Source organism: Hydra vulgaris, chromosome 08 (assembly GCF_038396675.1).
Source record: "Hydra vulgaris chromosome 08, alternate assembly HydraT2T_AEP".
In the NCBI taxonomy this organism is placed as follows: Eukaryota; Metazoa; Cnidaria; class Hydrozoa; order Anthoathecata; family Hydridae; genus Hydra; species Hydra vulgaris.
Genome location: NC_088927.1, coordinates 3,898,911 through 3,915,696, shown reverse-complemented (window position 1 = coordinate 3,915,696; position 16,786 = coordinate 3,898,911). Strand labels below are relative to the sequence as shown.

At 27.8% G+C, this 16,786-nt stretch overlaps 1 protein-coding gene across 3 annotated transcripts in view; it reads right to left on the bottom strand.

The window, feature by feature from the left end:
• Window positions 1–8,491: 8,491 nt before the first annotated feature.
• Window positions 8,492–16,786, bottom strand: part of LOC105844149 (palmitoyltransferase ZDHHC14) — a 70,653-nt gene continuing 62,358 nt past the window's right edge. The window contains exons 9-10 of one of the 3 annotated variants that reach the window (XM_065802300.1): window positions 13,726–13,804; window positions 8,492–8,702 (exon numbers count right to left, since the gene is read on the bottom strand). In XM_065802300.1, coding sequence (XP_065658372.1) covers window positions 8,661–8,702; window positions 13,726–13,804 — 121 coding nt within the window. In that variant the 3' untranslated portion in view covers window positions 8,492–8,660. The remainder of the gene's footprint in view (window positions 8,703–13,725; window positions 13,805–16,786) is intronic. The other 2 variants (XM_065802299.1, XR_010639820.1) reach the window with 2 other exon arrangements.

Sequence of the window (16,786 nt, the reverse complement as noted above, 5' to 3'; positions counted from 1 at the left end):
CACTTTCTTAAACAAACTCTAAAAAAAATTCAAGCAAATTCTTTATGCAATACACACTGATGAAATAAAAAAAAAGATCTATTTAATATTTATCACTAATGCATCGCAAATTAAGCTATGTGGTATCGTTAAATTGACAAACTCAAAACCTTATGAAATGGCAATAGATGGCCTAATCAATGACTTGTAAAGTCACGCATGCGTATTTGAGTTCTCAAAATGCAAAACGAACGGTGGAACTCATAATATAGACGTTGAATTAACGTTGATTCAACGTCGCGTTAAGTTGATCGTTTTCAACGAATTTTCAACGTTGATAAAGTGTTGATTTTTGGTTATATGACGTCGCGATTAAAAATCAACCGTAAATCAACGTTGAAATAACGTCGTGTGTCCACTGGGCACGTTTTACGCTTTTGTTCTACCTCAATGTCTTCTCCACTTACTCTCATCTTTTAAAAGTCATTTGACAATGGTGAAATTCCAAGCTCATGGTCCAAAGCAAATGTAACACCTTTTTTTAAGAAGGGCTCCAGAATTGATCCATCAAGCTATAGACCAATATCCCTCACCTCGATTCCGTGTAAAATAATGGAGAAATTAGTTAAGAAGGCAATCATGCAGCATCTAAAATCAAACAATCTTTTATCAAATAGTCAACACGGATCTTTAGAGAAAAAAGCATGCATTACAAATCTCCTTGAAACAATGGACTTCTTAACTGGAAATATAGCCAGAAAGCTACCAGTTGACGTCGTATTTCTGGATTTTGCTAAAGCTTTTGACAAAGTCCCACATCAACGAATGCTTTACAAATTGAAAATGTACAGAATCGAAGGCAATCTTCTCAATTGAATAAAAGCTTTTCTACTCAACAGGTCTCAACGAGTCATCCTTGGAGACACTCAATCGAATTGGTTACCTGTGACAAGTGGAGTTCCGTCTTGGGTTCAATTTTATTTGTCATTTTCATCAATGATCTGCCGGATGTAATAAGCAAAGAAAACAGTTGTAAGATCTACGCTGATGACACTAAAATCCTAAGCATTGCCAACTCACTTGCTGCTTAACTTCAACTCCAATCAGGTATTGACCAAATTGTCCAGTGGACTAAATCTTGGCTCATGGAGCTAAATGCAAAGAAATGCAAGGTCATGCACTTTGGCTAAAAAAATTAACTCTTTTCAAGTAATCAATGGAGAATTTAGGCCCTTGTTCAATAACGACTTGAACTACATTGGAAGCAACCACCTCTGAGCGTGACTTGGGAATTCAAATTACCAATGATCTTAAAGTAGAAACCTAATCCATCATTGCCTCATGTAAAGCAAATCAAATGCTAGGCATCCTAAAACACACTTTCCAATCTCGTAATGCTTCTTTATGGAAACAAATCTACTCCACCTACATCCGTCCTTTACTTGAGTTTGCAATTCCAGCTTGGAACCCTCATATGGTGAAGGATGAACAAACTATTGAATCAATACAGCGCAGAGCCACAAAAATACTAGACAAACTGAAAAAATTATACTACAAGTCCAGTTGTTTTTAAATTGGCCTATCTTCTCTTGTTGAACGTCGTAAACGAGGTGAACTTATCCATGAATACAAAATTATTAATAACATCAACATAGTCAACTGGCTCTTTCCTCTCATCACAATTCCACAAAGAGCAAATCACAGAGAAAGAATTCATCGTGAAAAGTACAGCAATAATTTAGCTCGTTTGCACTTTTTTAACAATCGCATTGCCAATGCATGGAACATGTTACTAGATAAAGTAATCGGTTCTCCAACTGTCAGCAGTTTAAAAGCGAGCCTCAATAAGCTCTAATGTTGCTACAGCTCGCAGCTATCCTTAGTGAAAGTTGCAATATGAGCTTCACAAAAACAAACTGTAATCTGACAATCTATGATTTGTATTTTGTCAATTATTTTTACTTTTGTTGTAACAAATATATACTACTACTACTAATATCAGCTAATCAAATAATTTACTTATCAAATAAACTCATTCCTTGCAAACGCATTAGGTAACAGACGAGAAATATCATCATAGTAATTATAAAAAATTCCATTGCCGGCCGTTTATTCAATTTTGAACTCTGTTTTTTATTTCTTCACGATTTTGAGCTAATGGACGAATTTTTTTTTGTTGCTTTTTAAGACACCGAAAAATTCTTCAATGGGATTAATTTGAGGGGAATAAGTTGGGAGAAATTTATAAAATATGTTGCTCTCATTTAATATTTTCAGAACATCAGATCGACGATGAAACCGACAATTATCTATTATTAAAAGTACATCTCAATTTGAATAAAATATGCAATAGTGTTTATTTATAAAATCAATCTAGCAATCATTATAAGCACTAACTTAACAGTTGGTGCTTTGTGATAAATCGTATCCAATTATCCCAGTAATTGAAATGGCTGCCATCAAGCTTATATTTTGTTCTCTATTAGCTGGAATCGTTATATATGCTTTCGTGTTTATTTGAGCATATCCATTATTAGATGAAGAGTCGCGGTTAAACCCCGTTTCATCAAAAAAAAGCTATTTTTGATGTCGATGTTGAATCTTGCAGAACTCTGTCTTGGATAAAGAACTCTTATACTGCTCTTTTCTTGTGGATAAACGCTTTCTTTTTATTTTCATTACTTTAAGTTGCCTAGAAACAAACGTCTGAGACACTTGAAACCCCGATTCAGCCAGATTATAACATATATCAGCTGACGTTAGTTTTTGTTGATCACAGTGCTGATCGCGTTTCTTATTGCAGATTTGTCAGAACACTTTTTTCCTTTTCTATTGTTAAGTTAAGAATCTAGTATATTGGTGAGGATTTTGTTTGCGTTTTTCAAAACACAGCTACGACAATTCCAAAGTTTGGCCTTTTTTCCTCTATCAAATAAGTCGCGTGTCATTTTCAATCAATTATGTGTTAAAGTAGTTCTTTTTTTCATTATTTAAGGGTATATAAATTAGTTATCAATAAAAAATATTTTTTTTTTACTGATTCTATCCAATGAAAATAAATAAAAATGAATATAGATATATACCGAGATGCATCGCAGCAAAATTTCTATTTCCTCATTTTTAAATTTCTATATCCGCATCATTTAGTTTATATTTCCGCGTAAAAAATTTATAGTTCCGCATAAAGTAACTTTTTCTTCCGCATAAAATAGTTTATATTTCCGCATAACTCTGTAATAGCACTCTTAGTATTTTTAAAGTAAGTTAAGTAACTTAAGTAACAAAACTTAAATTTTCAGGAAAACCACAAACACTAACACTAACAATAATACTAATTATAATAATAATGATAATAATAACAATAATAATAATAATAACAATAATAATAATAGTAATAAAATGATAACAATTATAATAAAAGAAGAATTGCATAAATAAGGATAATAACAGCAGCAACAAAAATTTAGCAAATATTGACAGCGACAACAAACATTTAGTACAAAGTAGAGAATGGTTGAATGAAAAGAGATAAATAAATAGATAAATAAAGAATCCCAAAATATTGGTACTAATATTATTAATATTAGAATGAAAAAAGTTTGAATGAATGAAAATGGCAGGTAAAAAAAATTTCAAAATGTTAAAAATATCAAATAAAAAACTGAAGGATCTTGAATTGATATACATAATAAAGAATTCCAAAATTAATTTGTAGAAATATTTAATTGTACTTTTTTAAGAAATAATTAAAAAGCTTGATTTTGAATTTAGAGATTGAATTAAGAGATTTTAGATCAGGAGGTAGTTTGTTCCATGAGCTAAATGATTAACATTTAATGGATTTATTTTCATATTTAGCAGAGTGGTGTTTTGGAATAACTAAATTTAAGCTACTGATGGAGCGAAGAGGATAATGACTATTTGTACTTGTAAAGAAATTGTTGAATGATAGGGGAAGTTTTTGTGATGATAGTTCCAGACAAATTGGCAGTTAAAGAATATCACAAGATCGCTTAATTTTAATATATTGGAAATTAGGTATTGCACATTAGATTTAAAGTCATTGTACTGAAAATATATTATCTTCAAAGCTTTATTTTAGAGATAGGACAACCTTAAAATGATTTGCCTATGGGACTGTCCCCATACTTGGCATGTATATCTTAGATGGGACCCAAAAATAGCATGATATATATTTAGCAGAGTTTCTAGATTTATATAATGGCGGACTTTGGCTTGCATTACATTAGATCTGCTGAGTTTCATTGCTAAGTCATTCAGATTGAAAAGAAAGATTAGAATCAATTTTAATCCCTAGATATTTAATAGAGTCTAAAGGATAAATTTTTTGTCCGCTTAGTCTGAAATTTAAGTGCTTATTAATTGGTGTCAGATTGGATTTAAAGATGATCAGCTCTATTTTGTTAGAATTGAGAGAAAGTTTATTAGAACGAAGCCACTGAACAAGATTTTCAAGATCATGATTAATAATTTGTTGATTTTTTAAAGTGATTTTTGAACCAGTAGCATGTTAGTATCATCAGCAAAATGGTAAGCAGTTGCAAATTTAAAAGAAGTATTTAAGTCATTAATAAAAAGAAGAAAAAGAAGTGGTCCTAAAACTGAACCTTGTGGGACGCCATTTGAGCAATTCTGTAAATCAGATTTAGTGCCATTAATGGAAATAAAGTGTATTCTGTTTTGGAGATATGATGTAAACCATTTTAGTGGGATGCCTCTGATTCCATAGTATTCCAAAGGTGTTTATAGATTTGCAAAAGCTTTTTGCAAATCTATAAACACCTCACATGCAAAGTGTTTATTATCAAGAGCTCTTCTAATCTTCTCAGCAATTTCAATAAGTGCGAGGGTTGTGGAATGTTTGCTTCGAAATCCATATTGATGTTGGTACAAGCATTTAAATTTTTCTAGAAATTTGTATAGCCTGTTATGCATAGCCTTCCTAAAAAATTTGCTTAGGTTGGAAAGAAGGGAAATGAGTCGGTAGTTTGAAAAGTCTAGTATGGAGCTTTTTTTTATAAATTGGAATAACTTTAGCTACTTTAAAAACTTCAGGGAATTTGCCACTTTTAAAAGAATTATTTATCATAATGCTTAAAGGTTTGAAGATAATGCGAGAAGTAAGTTTAAGAAAAAATGTAGGTATGCTGTTAGGTTCATAATTTTTATTACTTTTAAGAGCATTATTAATAAGACTAGATACCTCACCTTCACTCACAGGGTCAATAAAGAAAGAATTAGCATTAGGCAAATTAAGGAAATCACTATAAGGACGTTTTAATGGCATGATTTTATTGGGTAGTTTTTCACGAATAGAGACAAAGTAGTTATTAAATATATTTGAAATAGTGGCATGGTCTGTGATGATATTTTCATTCAGATTTAGCTGAGTAGGTATTTTATGTAATGATGATTTAATATTTATGATATCTTTTATGCCTTTCCATGTATTTTTCATGTTGTTCATGTTGTTATTAAATAAGTTATGTAGTATGATTTTTTACTCCTTTTTAATAAGTTGCTAATTTTATTTCAATAGAATTTAAATTTTGTGAAAAGTTCATTTTTAGTATTGCAAATTTTTTATAGAGTTTGTTTTTTACAGAAACAGATTTAAGTAAGCCTTCAGAGATCCAGGGTTTAGATTTAAGTTTGATTTGATTTTTAGTCAAAGTTTTATAGGGGGCACATTGGTTTAAAACTCTATTAAGCGATTTTAAAAATTGATTGATGGATTCATTAATATTGTTATCTTTTTTAATCATAAGCTCCCAGTTAATTTTAGAAATTTCTAGAATAAATTTGTTAGAGTCAAACATTTTTAGGCATTGTCTAGAAATTTTAACTTTATTTGGTCGGTCGGACGTGCCAGGAACCCAGACAAATTGGGCCATGTGATCCGAGATAGAAATAGTTAGGTTACTTGGGAGATAATCAGAAGAGTAGAAGTTCATAAAGATGCTATCAATGAGTGTTTGAGATTTAGGTGTTATACGAGTAGGTAGGATTATGGAAGGATTAAACGAGTAAGAACATAAGGTATCAAGGTAGTTGGAAATAGGATTAGATTCACTATAGCTCAGTTGATCTGCATTGAAGTCACCCATTAAAAAGATCAATTTTTGTTCTTTGCTTAACTTTTCAAGAAGTGGAGTTAAAAATGTTGTATTGAAATCATTTTGGTTTATTGATGGATGACGATGATGATGGTGATGATTCATTGATGGATGACGATAATGGTATATATTAGATAAAGCAAGAAATGTATAGTATGTTTTTGTATAACACTATCATACATCGACCCGAAATTCATTTTTCATCCAAATAAAAAAAATAAATAATAAAAATTATACAAATGTTTATTTAGAAACTAAAAATAAACATTTTAAAAATCCTGGGATGCAGTTTTATATAAAAGAAGAATTTAAATAACTTTGCTGCAAAATATATATTTTATTCGTTTATTTGAGTTTCATTCTAAACTTTTGCAATAAAATGCTCAAATAATCATTTTAAGACTTTTATCATTTTTTTTTCTAATTTGCCTTAAGGTAAATTTAAATATATATTTTTTGTGTATATATAATTTAAGAAAAAATGTGGGGTTTTGTAGTAAGTAGTAACCTGAAGAAACAAAATTATTTCAATTTAATTTTTTCTTGGGTAAAATCTCTTAAAAGTTGAACTTTACGTGAAAGTCGTTAAAGTTTCAACTAATATTGTTTTTAATGTATCAGTATTTTGATATTATAAATTCTTACTACAATTTAACTTTTTTCATTTTCATGTCTCTGCAATTTTAATCAATTTAAAATAAATGTCTTGTTCTTTCTCGTTGATTGGTTGTTTGGTATTTTTATAATCTTTTCTTTCACTTTATGGTATTGTGGTGTATCCTCCTCCAGCTAATTGCCTTGTGGAGGCAACATTACCAAGGCCCGCAAAGACAAATTCAGCTCCATTAGGAGCGTCATCACTTGCTCTACGAACTAAGAGTAAAGTGACTACGGGAACGAAGGTGTTATTAGAGTGAAAGACAGAAGTAGCCTGTCAGAAAAATATCATAGAGAAAGCGGGCAGGAATTGCTCGATAACTAACCTCTCATATATATATGCTTTTTATAATTATCTTTTTAGTGAGAAATCTGTTAACTTTAAATATCGGCTGATATTACTTGTGGGTTCGTAATTTTTTTTAAATATTTTTATTTATTTGATAATTAAATTTTTTTTATTTTTAAAATCGGGTAATATTGCTAGTGGGTTTTTTATTCTTTTTTTTCAAATAATATACTTTTTTCCTTTTTATGAGTACATCTTTTCATTTTTAAAATTGGCTTAGATTGCTTGTGGGTTTGCATTTTTTTAAAAATCTTTTGAAAATACTTTTTTTTTTTTTTTAAATTTTTTGTTTAATATTACTTTATGGTAACTCTTTGTAAAGACTAAAAAGTAAAAAATAAAATATAGCAAAAACATATGCTCAAAAATATAATCATTTTTGTACTAAAAAGTAGAAAATAAACTTTTTAATTTAAATTTCAGTAAACTAAAGATTGACAGGTATGCTTCTATATAAACCTTGTGCAGACCTGTCAATCTTTAGTTTACTGAACTATTAAATTTAAATTTAAAAGTTTATTTTCTACTTTTTAGTACAAAAAAGATGATATTTTTGAGCAAATGTTTTTGCTAAATTTTATTTTTTACTTTTTATTATTTGGAAGAATAAGCTGCAACAAAAGTTGAAAAAAAAATTATTTCAAATTTAAAAGTAAATAAATAAAATGATAGAATCTTAAAAACTAAATAAAACGACAATGAATCTTAAGACTCAATAAAAAGATTTTTTACTCTATTTATTTATTTTGAATTAACTATTTATAAATGATCTAATTATAAGTAATTATAATTACATAGATAAATACCAACATATTGTTTTATTATGAAAAATTTACATTTAAAAAACTACAAATTGATTACAAAAATATTTTAGTTTCAAGATTTATGACAAAAATTTTTAGTTTCAAAATCAGTGTACACAACATTAACAAAAATTTCGACATAACTTTTCATGTTCAAACAAAAATCAGTGTACACAACATTAAAAAAAAAGACAAAAAAAAAAAATCAGTTTTAAAGTTAGCACAAAGAGACGGAAAAGGTGAAAAAATGCAAAGCTAAAAAAAAAAAAATCATAGAGGATACTACCATAGAGAATCAGCTTGTTAATAAATAAGTTTTCTTTATTAATAAAAAATTTTGTTAATGATGATTTTACATAATACACAAACTATATTTATAGAGCTTGATAGTGCATCATATTATATATATATATATATATATATATATATATATATATATATATATATATATATATATATATATATATATATATATATATATATATATATATATATATATATATATATATATATATATATATATATATATATATATATATATACACACACACACACACACACACATATATACATACATATAATTACTTAAGTTACGATGCGTCGCTTAATATACATTGATATCTTTAATATCGACTGAGCTTGGTTTTGTAAAAAAACTCATTAGAATTTTACCATTAACAGACTCGAAGAGAAACGATTATTAAGAACACGGTGTTGGTTACGGTAAAATCTTTCTCAACACGATGTTGGTAACGATAAATTTGGTGCCTTCGATGTCTTTTGAGAATATAAAAAAAAACTTTACAACTAAAATTCTTAATTATAACTATAAATTTATATACTATTATAAAAAAATTATATTTTTTATAACAACTCTTATGTCTAAATTAATAATATTTTTTTATTTCATTAATAAAAATACTTTAAAAAAGAGTTGAAACGCATCATAACAAGGTGGCCACATAAAATTTTGATAAAAAAAGAGGAGATTTTGTATTTAACTTCGAGGAATTTTATAGCAAAACTATACAATTTTGAATAAAAATAGAGGATTTTAGAGGATTTCTTTTATAGGTTTAACGTCCAAACAATCCAACAATCATGTTTCCACATAATTGGGGTTTGGACAGGGGTCAACAATGTCATTTTTTATGTTAGATGATATGGATTTGCTTAAATTGATTTTTTACAACCCAAATCCTCATTTTAGACGATTATCATGAATTTTGAACAATATACTATTAGTATGATAGTTGATTTTCTTATACTTGTACAATAAAAACGTCAAGGCTTTTTTTACAACAGTTTTAAATGACTACAGAACAGCATCAGTTGTTATTGTATGTAAATTTTAGCATATTATAATATCAATTATGTGATACAACATTTTTTAAACAATCTTTAAACAAATGAATGTTTGGGGGCATCCTAAAGTATGTACGCAGTAAAACCACTGTTTTAGAATACCTCCTCAACCCTTGTACACATCTGTACGCATTTACATCCCCTCCTCTTTTGCATACACATTATTTAATATAAAATAATACCTCTAACCCCAACGCAAAAATGTTTCAAACATTAAAAACAAAAAAACATTTAGTTAATTCGACATATCTCTATAACATAACCACGACTAGCATGGATCATGATAATGCCAATCTACCCGACCCAAGAATGCCACTTATATGGGGTGATAGTGTACACATCAAGGTACCCTGTGATATAAATTTTGAAATCTTTTAACTTTGTTCACGGAAAATAATTTAATTTAAATGTTCAAACTAAGTGAAATTTTGACTTTATAGTGCGACAATAGAAACATCTGTAGAATGAGAATCACTACATATAATTTGATAAAAATTGCATATGGCCACACCAAACTCTGGATAAAATTTCAGTCGAATTAGTTAATTGGCTAAGGATTAACGGCAATTTTAGTTTATATTTTGTTAGTTTTTTAATACATTAATCTCAAAATACTACCAATTACTGTGATAAAATATAAGTTTTATAAGTGTTCTATGTCATATCAACAATTTTTATTATAATTGTTTTATTGCTACAAGTATTATTTTCAATCTATATACATAAATATTGATTTGCTATTTGAATCGTGGTTTTAATTGGCTTTTGCATAGCATTAATAAAACATTGTTATTATAGCATAAATAAAACATTTCCTAAAGTATAAAGTACTGCCAAAATGTAAAAGTGCTAAAAAAATTGCAAAACCTGGCAAAAGGACTATCAGTTGATAAAACAAAAGAAAATGTTTCTGTTAAAAGAATTTTTAATGGCCCTTTAAACCTTAAATAGATTGACTTTCAAAATGAGGTGAAAAAATAAACCCTATTTTTTATACTATATTACCTTCAAATAGCATCTGATTAAGTTGTAAATCTTTGATTTACTCCATAAGTAATTTATTCAAAATAGTTTAATATACTCTTTTAGTCAAATAGTCTTCATCATTTTAACATGAAATATTATAATTCATAATTACTAACAGCAGTTAAGGATTAAATTGGTTAAAATATTCATTATAAACCATAAACTATGATTTTCTACTGCTTAATCTAATAAATCGAATTATGGTAGTTTTTTAAAGATGTTTGTTGTTCAGATCACCTCTAATCAAGGTATAAATAAAACAATAATCATTCAGCACTGAATGATTGTTTTATTTAAACCTTGACTAGAGATGTACTGGAACCAGTTTAAGCCGAGTCCCCGATTCTGGGTACCCGGTAGAAAATACTGGATTCGAGTCTAGGTACCCAGGTCCATTTTAAAAAGTTAGAATAAAAGCTTATGAAATCTCTAACGCTGAATTGATTTCACAAAATGAAGCTGATTTATTTGCGCTAATAAGGTTTCCCTAAATTCATTAAGTTTCTTTTTAATGAGCAACTATATTTACACTCGAGACCACAAATTCAAATTATGCAAACTTAGGTGTCCTTAAATATTCTTTCTCAATCAGGTCCTCGATATCCTTAAACTCGATGTCCTTAAATATTCTTTCTCAATAAGGGTTGTTAATATTTGGAATAAATTATTGTCTGAAATGCCAAAACCATAAAGAGCTTTAAAATTAAAATTAACTCTATTACCTTCAAAAATACTGTTCCGGCTAACTAATTTTTGTTTTATGGTTGTGGTATTATATATAATATATATATATTTTTTGTAATTTATCCATATATATTTACTAATATGTGCTAATTTATCAAAAATGTTATGAAAAATAAAAGATTAAGAGATATATTTATATAGTAAATATATCTATATAGATGTATATATTTATATAGTAAATATATTATTATTTTTAAATAAATCTTTAAACCATTGTTTACAATAAATATGTAAATTTTTTTACATGTTTATTGTAAACAGTTGTTTACTTTAAACTATTGTAAACATGTACTTAATTTGATCAATCAAGTGAATGAATACTGTATTTAAAAGCGAATTACACAACTCAATTAGATCAATGTATCAAACTCATTTATTTAAAGTTTAATTAGTAAAAATTTTCTTGTGAAACAATTCTGTCACAATAAAAGCACAAACAACAAGCTATTCTTTCCTTTCCTTTTTACTCATTCATACTCTCTAATTATTTCATTTTGCGTTACTGATTTTATATCCATATAATCAGTTTCCTTTTTGCAACATAATCTGATCATTTTGCAAAAATATATTTTAAAAAATATCTAAAGTGAGACATGTCTATATTGAGAAAATAAGACTTTGTTATCCCCACCCTGACGCTCTTAGACTTAAATCAAGAAGTTTATTGGTTGAAGTTTAAACAAAAAGCAATCCTGTTAATAAGACTTTGACACAATTTAAAGTTTAACTAAAACAAATAGTTACAGCATTTAAGGTGCTTTCTTCTAAATTTCATTAAGATACCAGGTGCCGGGTACTGCAACAAAAAGGCAGATTCCGCATACCTGGGAAAACAGCCAAATTACAGGGTATCCGGGACTGAACTGGGTACCCCACACATCACTAACCTTGAACAATCTTTAGAGTCTTGATGAGCAATTTCAATAGTTTGTTCAATATAGGGCCCCAAGGGGGATCCTTTGCAACTGATGAAAACTTTGATGTGGTAGAAGACTGAATGAATTTAAGGTGTTACGCTTGCATTAGTTATCATTAAGTAACACCTTTTGCAATTTTCAATTATTTTAGAAAAATCCAGCTAAAAGATAAATCCGAAGCAAGATTTTGCAACTAAAGTGAAACTTTTGAATGCTTCAGTTATGCGAAGAATGTTGGGAACCGAGTGTGTATCAGCAAGTTGCTGGAGCATATTTACATTTTTAAGAAGCTTTCTGCATTTATTTCCCTTAAACTGGCCCCCGTGATAAGGGCAAAGTTAAATGTTTAGGGCAGCTGGCCACTTAGCTCTACCATCTTGCTGCTTGATGTTTGGTTTACAGCTCTTTATAGTAATTAGAAACTTGTTAAAACTCGGTTTTAATTCCCGAAACCTATTTTGTGCCTTTTTTTTATAGATTTTCTTTAAATATATATGTAAAAATTATTTTAGTATAAATATTTACCTGGGGTAATTGTAGGTGGAGGCCTGCCAGATACTTTAGCAAGTCAAATAGTTCCTTCAGGAAATAATTCTTTATTGAAAATAACTAGAGATGCAATTTGTTTAGCTGCTTTTGCATCCTTTTCTGCTAAAGATTTGAGAGCATTGGTAAAGCAAACCATTTAATAAAGGACAGAGGCATGTGTTGCAACGTACATTCGGTTCATTCTCAATGGTGGTTTGCTCTTTAAGTGTATACTTTTCTTGCAGCTTTGAACGACCAATAACTTAGCCGAAAAGGCAATAACACAGCGTGCCTCTTGTTTCAGGTCTCACTTGTATTGAATTGAAATTAAACAAAGGAGAGAGTATAGCTTCTTTACTCTCTTGTTTCCTTGAAATTTGCTGCAAATCCTTGAAACTTTTCTAATTTATTGATTTATTAAGTTGAAAATCCCCTTTCGACTTAATAAATCAATACATTAGAAAAAGAGGGGTTGGACTTATTGTAAAAAGTACCAACTGGTTTCTTTAAAATAAAAATAGGTCTTTAAAAACTAAACTTCACCTGACTTAATTATGTCAAATACATGACTAGCCTACTAAGTTCGTCAAAAAACCAACTATAACTTAAAAATTACCTTCTTTGGGGGGAAAGGGGGGAGGGGAAGGGGGTAGAACACCATTCTTAAATTGAATATAAAAACTTGACAAAAAAATGTGCATTTTTCACTTGTTGGTCTTTATTTTATATTCTTTGTTGAAATATTTCAAGAATATCTAAATACAATGATGATAAAAGGCATATTTTTGAAATAAAGAAATGAATTTTATAAAACTATATTATAACTATAAAATTATTGCAATCAATATTTTATGAAAATTTTCTGAAATTGTCAGCAAATTTCCTGAAATTTTCAACCCTAATAAAAATTGCTTAACACATTCTTTTAATGGAGTTTTTGATGACATCAAGCTATTTTTTTTTGCTTTTCATAATTATCATTATAACTTTTTTGATAACAAAATATCTGATTTAAAACTGCTTTTTTACATTCAAAAGTAATTGGCTAAGCAGAGCTTATAAAATAATATTTATAAAAAAATCCAATATAACTAACTAAAAACGCCAACAATTTTAATTTTTAATTTTAATAATAATTAATATTAAAAAACAATTTTATTATTTATATAATAATAAACTATCTTTATTAACTTTTGTAAAAAAACAACATGACCACTTACATCATTTGCTGGGAGCTGTATTGCACCATATGAAGCATATACTAACAGATTAGATACAGTTTCACGCCTTCGTATTAAACTAGTAAAAAGTATAATTATAACATGATGTATAATTATAACATAAGGGAGCACAATTAAAACAATTAACAAACATAATAGAGTTAATTTTAACTTAATAAAAACTAATATTGCAATTTAGACATGACTGAAGCTTAAATGATTGCAGAAAGAAAAAAAATAAAAAAAAGGTAAACAAATATTCAATCAATGTAAATATAGATTGAAGAACATAACAAACTGATCGAATTTTTAAATTCGATCAACTTTTTTTAAATTTTCTTAAAATAAGAAAAAATTTTTTGAGTAAAAAATTCTTATTTTATGTTTCATATTTTTCTACACGAAAATTAATTATTTCGAAGGAAAATCAAAAAATCAAAATTAATATTTATTAAAATTACCATATTATTATATTACCATATGAAATAATACACAAATAATTTTTTTTTTTTTTTTTTCAAATAATCTTTATGGAATAAAAAATTTCTATATCTCAAGATCTAAAGAAAATTGTAACTGAAGAGGTCAGATGAAAAACAACCTTTTTTAAACCAGACATTTTTTAAACAGTCATTTTTTAAATGTAATCAAATTATTACATTTTCAAAATCATTATAGGTAAATACATTATTATTATATATTATTGGTAAATAATATTTATTAAACACATTTGTAACGACAACATTAGTCAGCTATATCTTATAGTTTTAAGCGTCATAAAACTTTTCTTTAAAAAAAAAGAAGAATATTTTTAATTAATGTTGTTTTTTAAATGATCGAATCAATTTTAAGTTACAATTAAGTTTGTAATTTAATAGAATATATGCATATATATTACATACATATATACAGCCCTAGGAATAAGAAAAAACACGGTCTGCATCAGGTTTACAGGTGATTAGGTCGACATCAGGTCAGTAGAAAAAATGTGAAACAAAGGTTTGACCATAAAGTATAGAAACAAGGTTGGCAATTTTTTGCTGACCTCAAACACTTCTAGGTCAGCAGTTAGGTTGGCATTGCTGAATGCTGATCCTTATTCTGAGGACTGCATGTATATATATATATATATATATATATATATATATATATATATATATATATATATATATATATAATTTTGTTTAGTTGTCTTTAATTTTTACAACAAAATGTAAACTTTATATTAAAAAAAATCCAAAACCATCAGTCCAATTAAGCAGCACTCCTCACATGTTCTACCTATTTTTCAGTTGATGTAGCAGTACCCTTCGCATGCTCTGCCTATTTGTCAGTCAATATAGCAACACTTCTCGCATATTCTACCTATAGTTAATGAATGTAGCAGAACTCCTCACATGTTCTACTTATTAGCCTATACAGTAAAAAAATTAAAAAAAAAAAACCTTAGAATTTTCAATGTTTATATATGAATTTTTTCCAATGAGTTCAAAAATCACATTCATTTTAACAACATTAGTTTTTTTATTTATGCTTAATTTTATATTTTCTTGATATAAGCACAAATTTTCTCCATGAGAATATAATGTATCAATCTATTCTAATATTGTAAGGAAACAATATTGTTATGGCCTTTTTCTTATACAGTTACAAATATAATACAATTCTTCACTCTTTCCTCAAGGTGCTTTAATGAACCCAATTTTCTACTTTTCTGACTAAATATCATATATAATCTCCTATCATAGCAGTATCCTTTTATAATCGATATTTTATGAAAACCTTGTATTTAAAATAATTTTATGAAAACCTTGTATTTAAAATAATTTTATGAAAACCTTGTATTTAAAATAATTTTATGAAAACCTTGTATTTAAAGTGCCTATTAATGAATCTTTTTTCTGTCTAGAATATACATACTATTCTTTGTAGTTCAATTTACTTTCCTCATCCAAGCCTTGTCTGTGAGAGAAGCACACTAACAACCTGCCAATATTTTAAGATGGATTTCCCTGACTTTTCTTGATATTTACCTGATCCACTACATATTTTTTCCTGATTTAATTTAAAGTAGTAATTTAGCCAAACTCAAATTTAGAAAAAATAGACTTTAAGTCCTCTAAAAATCACTTAATTTACTACAACTTCATACAATGATTAATAAAAATCAAACATTAATACAAAACACATTCGAAGTATCAAGAGAAGTTCATATAGCTATCTGCTGAATAAAATCAGCCTTGGGGAGGTAAAAAAAAAAAAATAAATAAATAAAAAAAACAATAATAAAAGAGCAACAAACAAGAACAAAATAAAAAAAAAAAGATGGAGAAGCAAGTTGATCGCAATACTACCATGGACATGGTGGGTATTGAACTTGGAACTTCTCACATATGAAGCGAGCGCTTTACCACTACATCATTACCGCATGTGTTAAAAGGGTTGAACACATTCTCTCAAACAATGTGTGTATAATATCCTGTGATAAGTACCACAGCATAATTTTAAAAACTTGTTTAAAGCATATATTGTTGATAAATCTGATTATAAAGAGCATGGAACTTGGTTTATAGGACAAAAGTTGCCCCAATTATGTTGACCAAGTGTATTATGGATACAAACAACTACTTTTTGTAGTAAAACTAATTCATTTTCAACAACTGTTATTTTGTAACTACAATAAAACATGATGTAATCATTTATAATAGGTTGAAGAATATTTTTGATATAGTATTTGGAGACTATTATTGAATTAGCTTTAAGTCTTCCCGCACTAGGTTTAGATAGATACTTATGTTACCTATAGATAGATATTTAAGTTATCTAGTTTAGATAGATACTTATATTACCTATAGAATAACAATTTTATTAAAATTTGTCAATTTTATGATACTATACTTCCAAGAGAATTATATACCTCAAGTTCATCATGATACTTTGCTTCCAACAAAATTACATATCTCAAGTTGATCATAGTAACAGATTAGCATTCATGCATCTGGGTATTAATGAAAATATATAGAGCCAATTACAAAAATGTTTAAAAAAATGGCTAAATTGA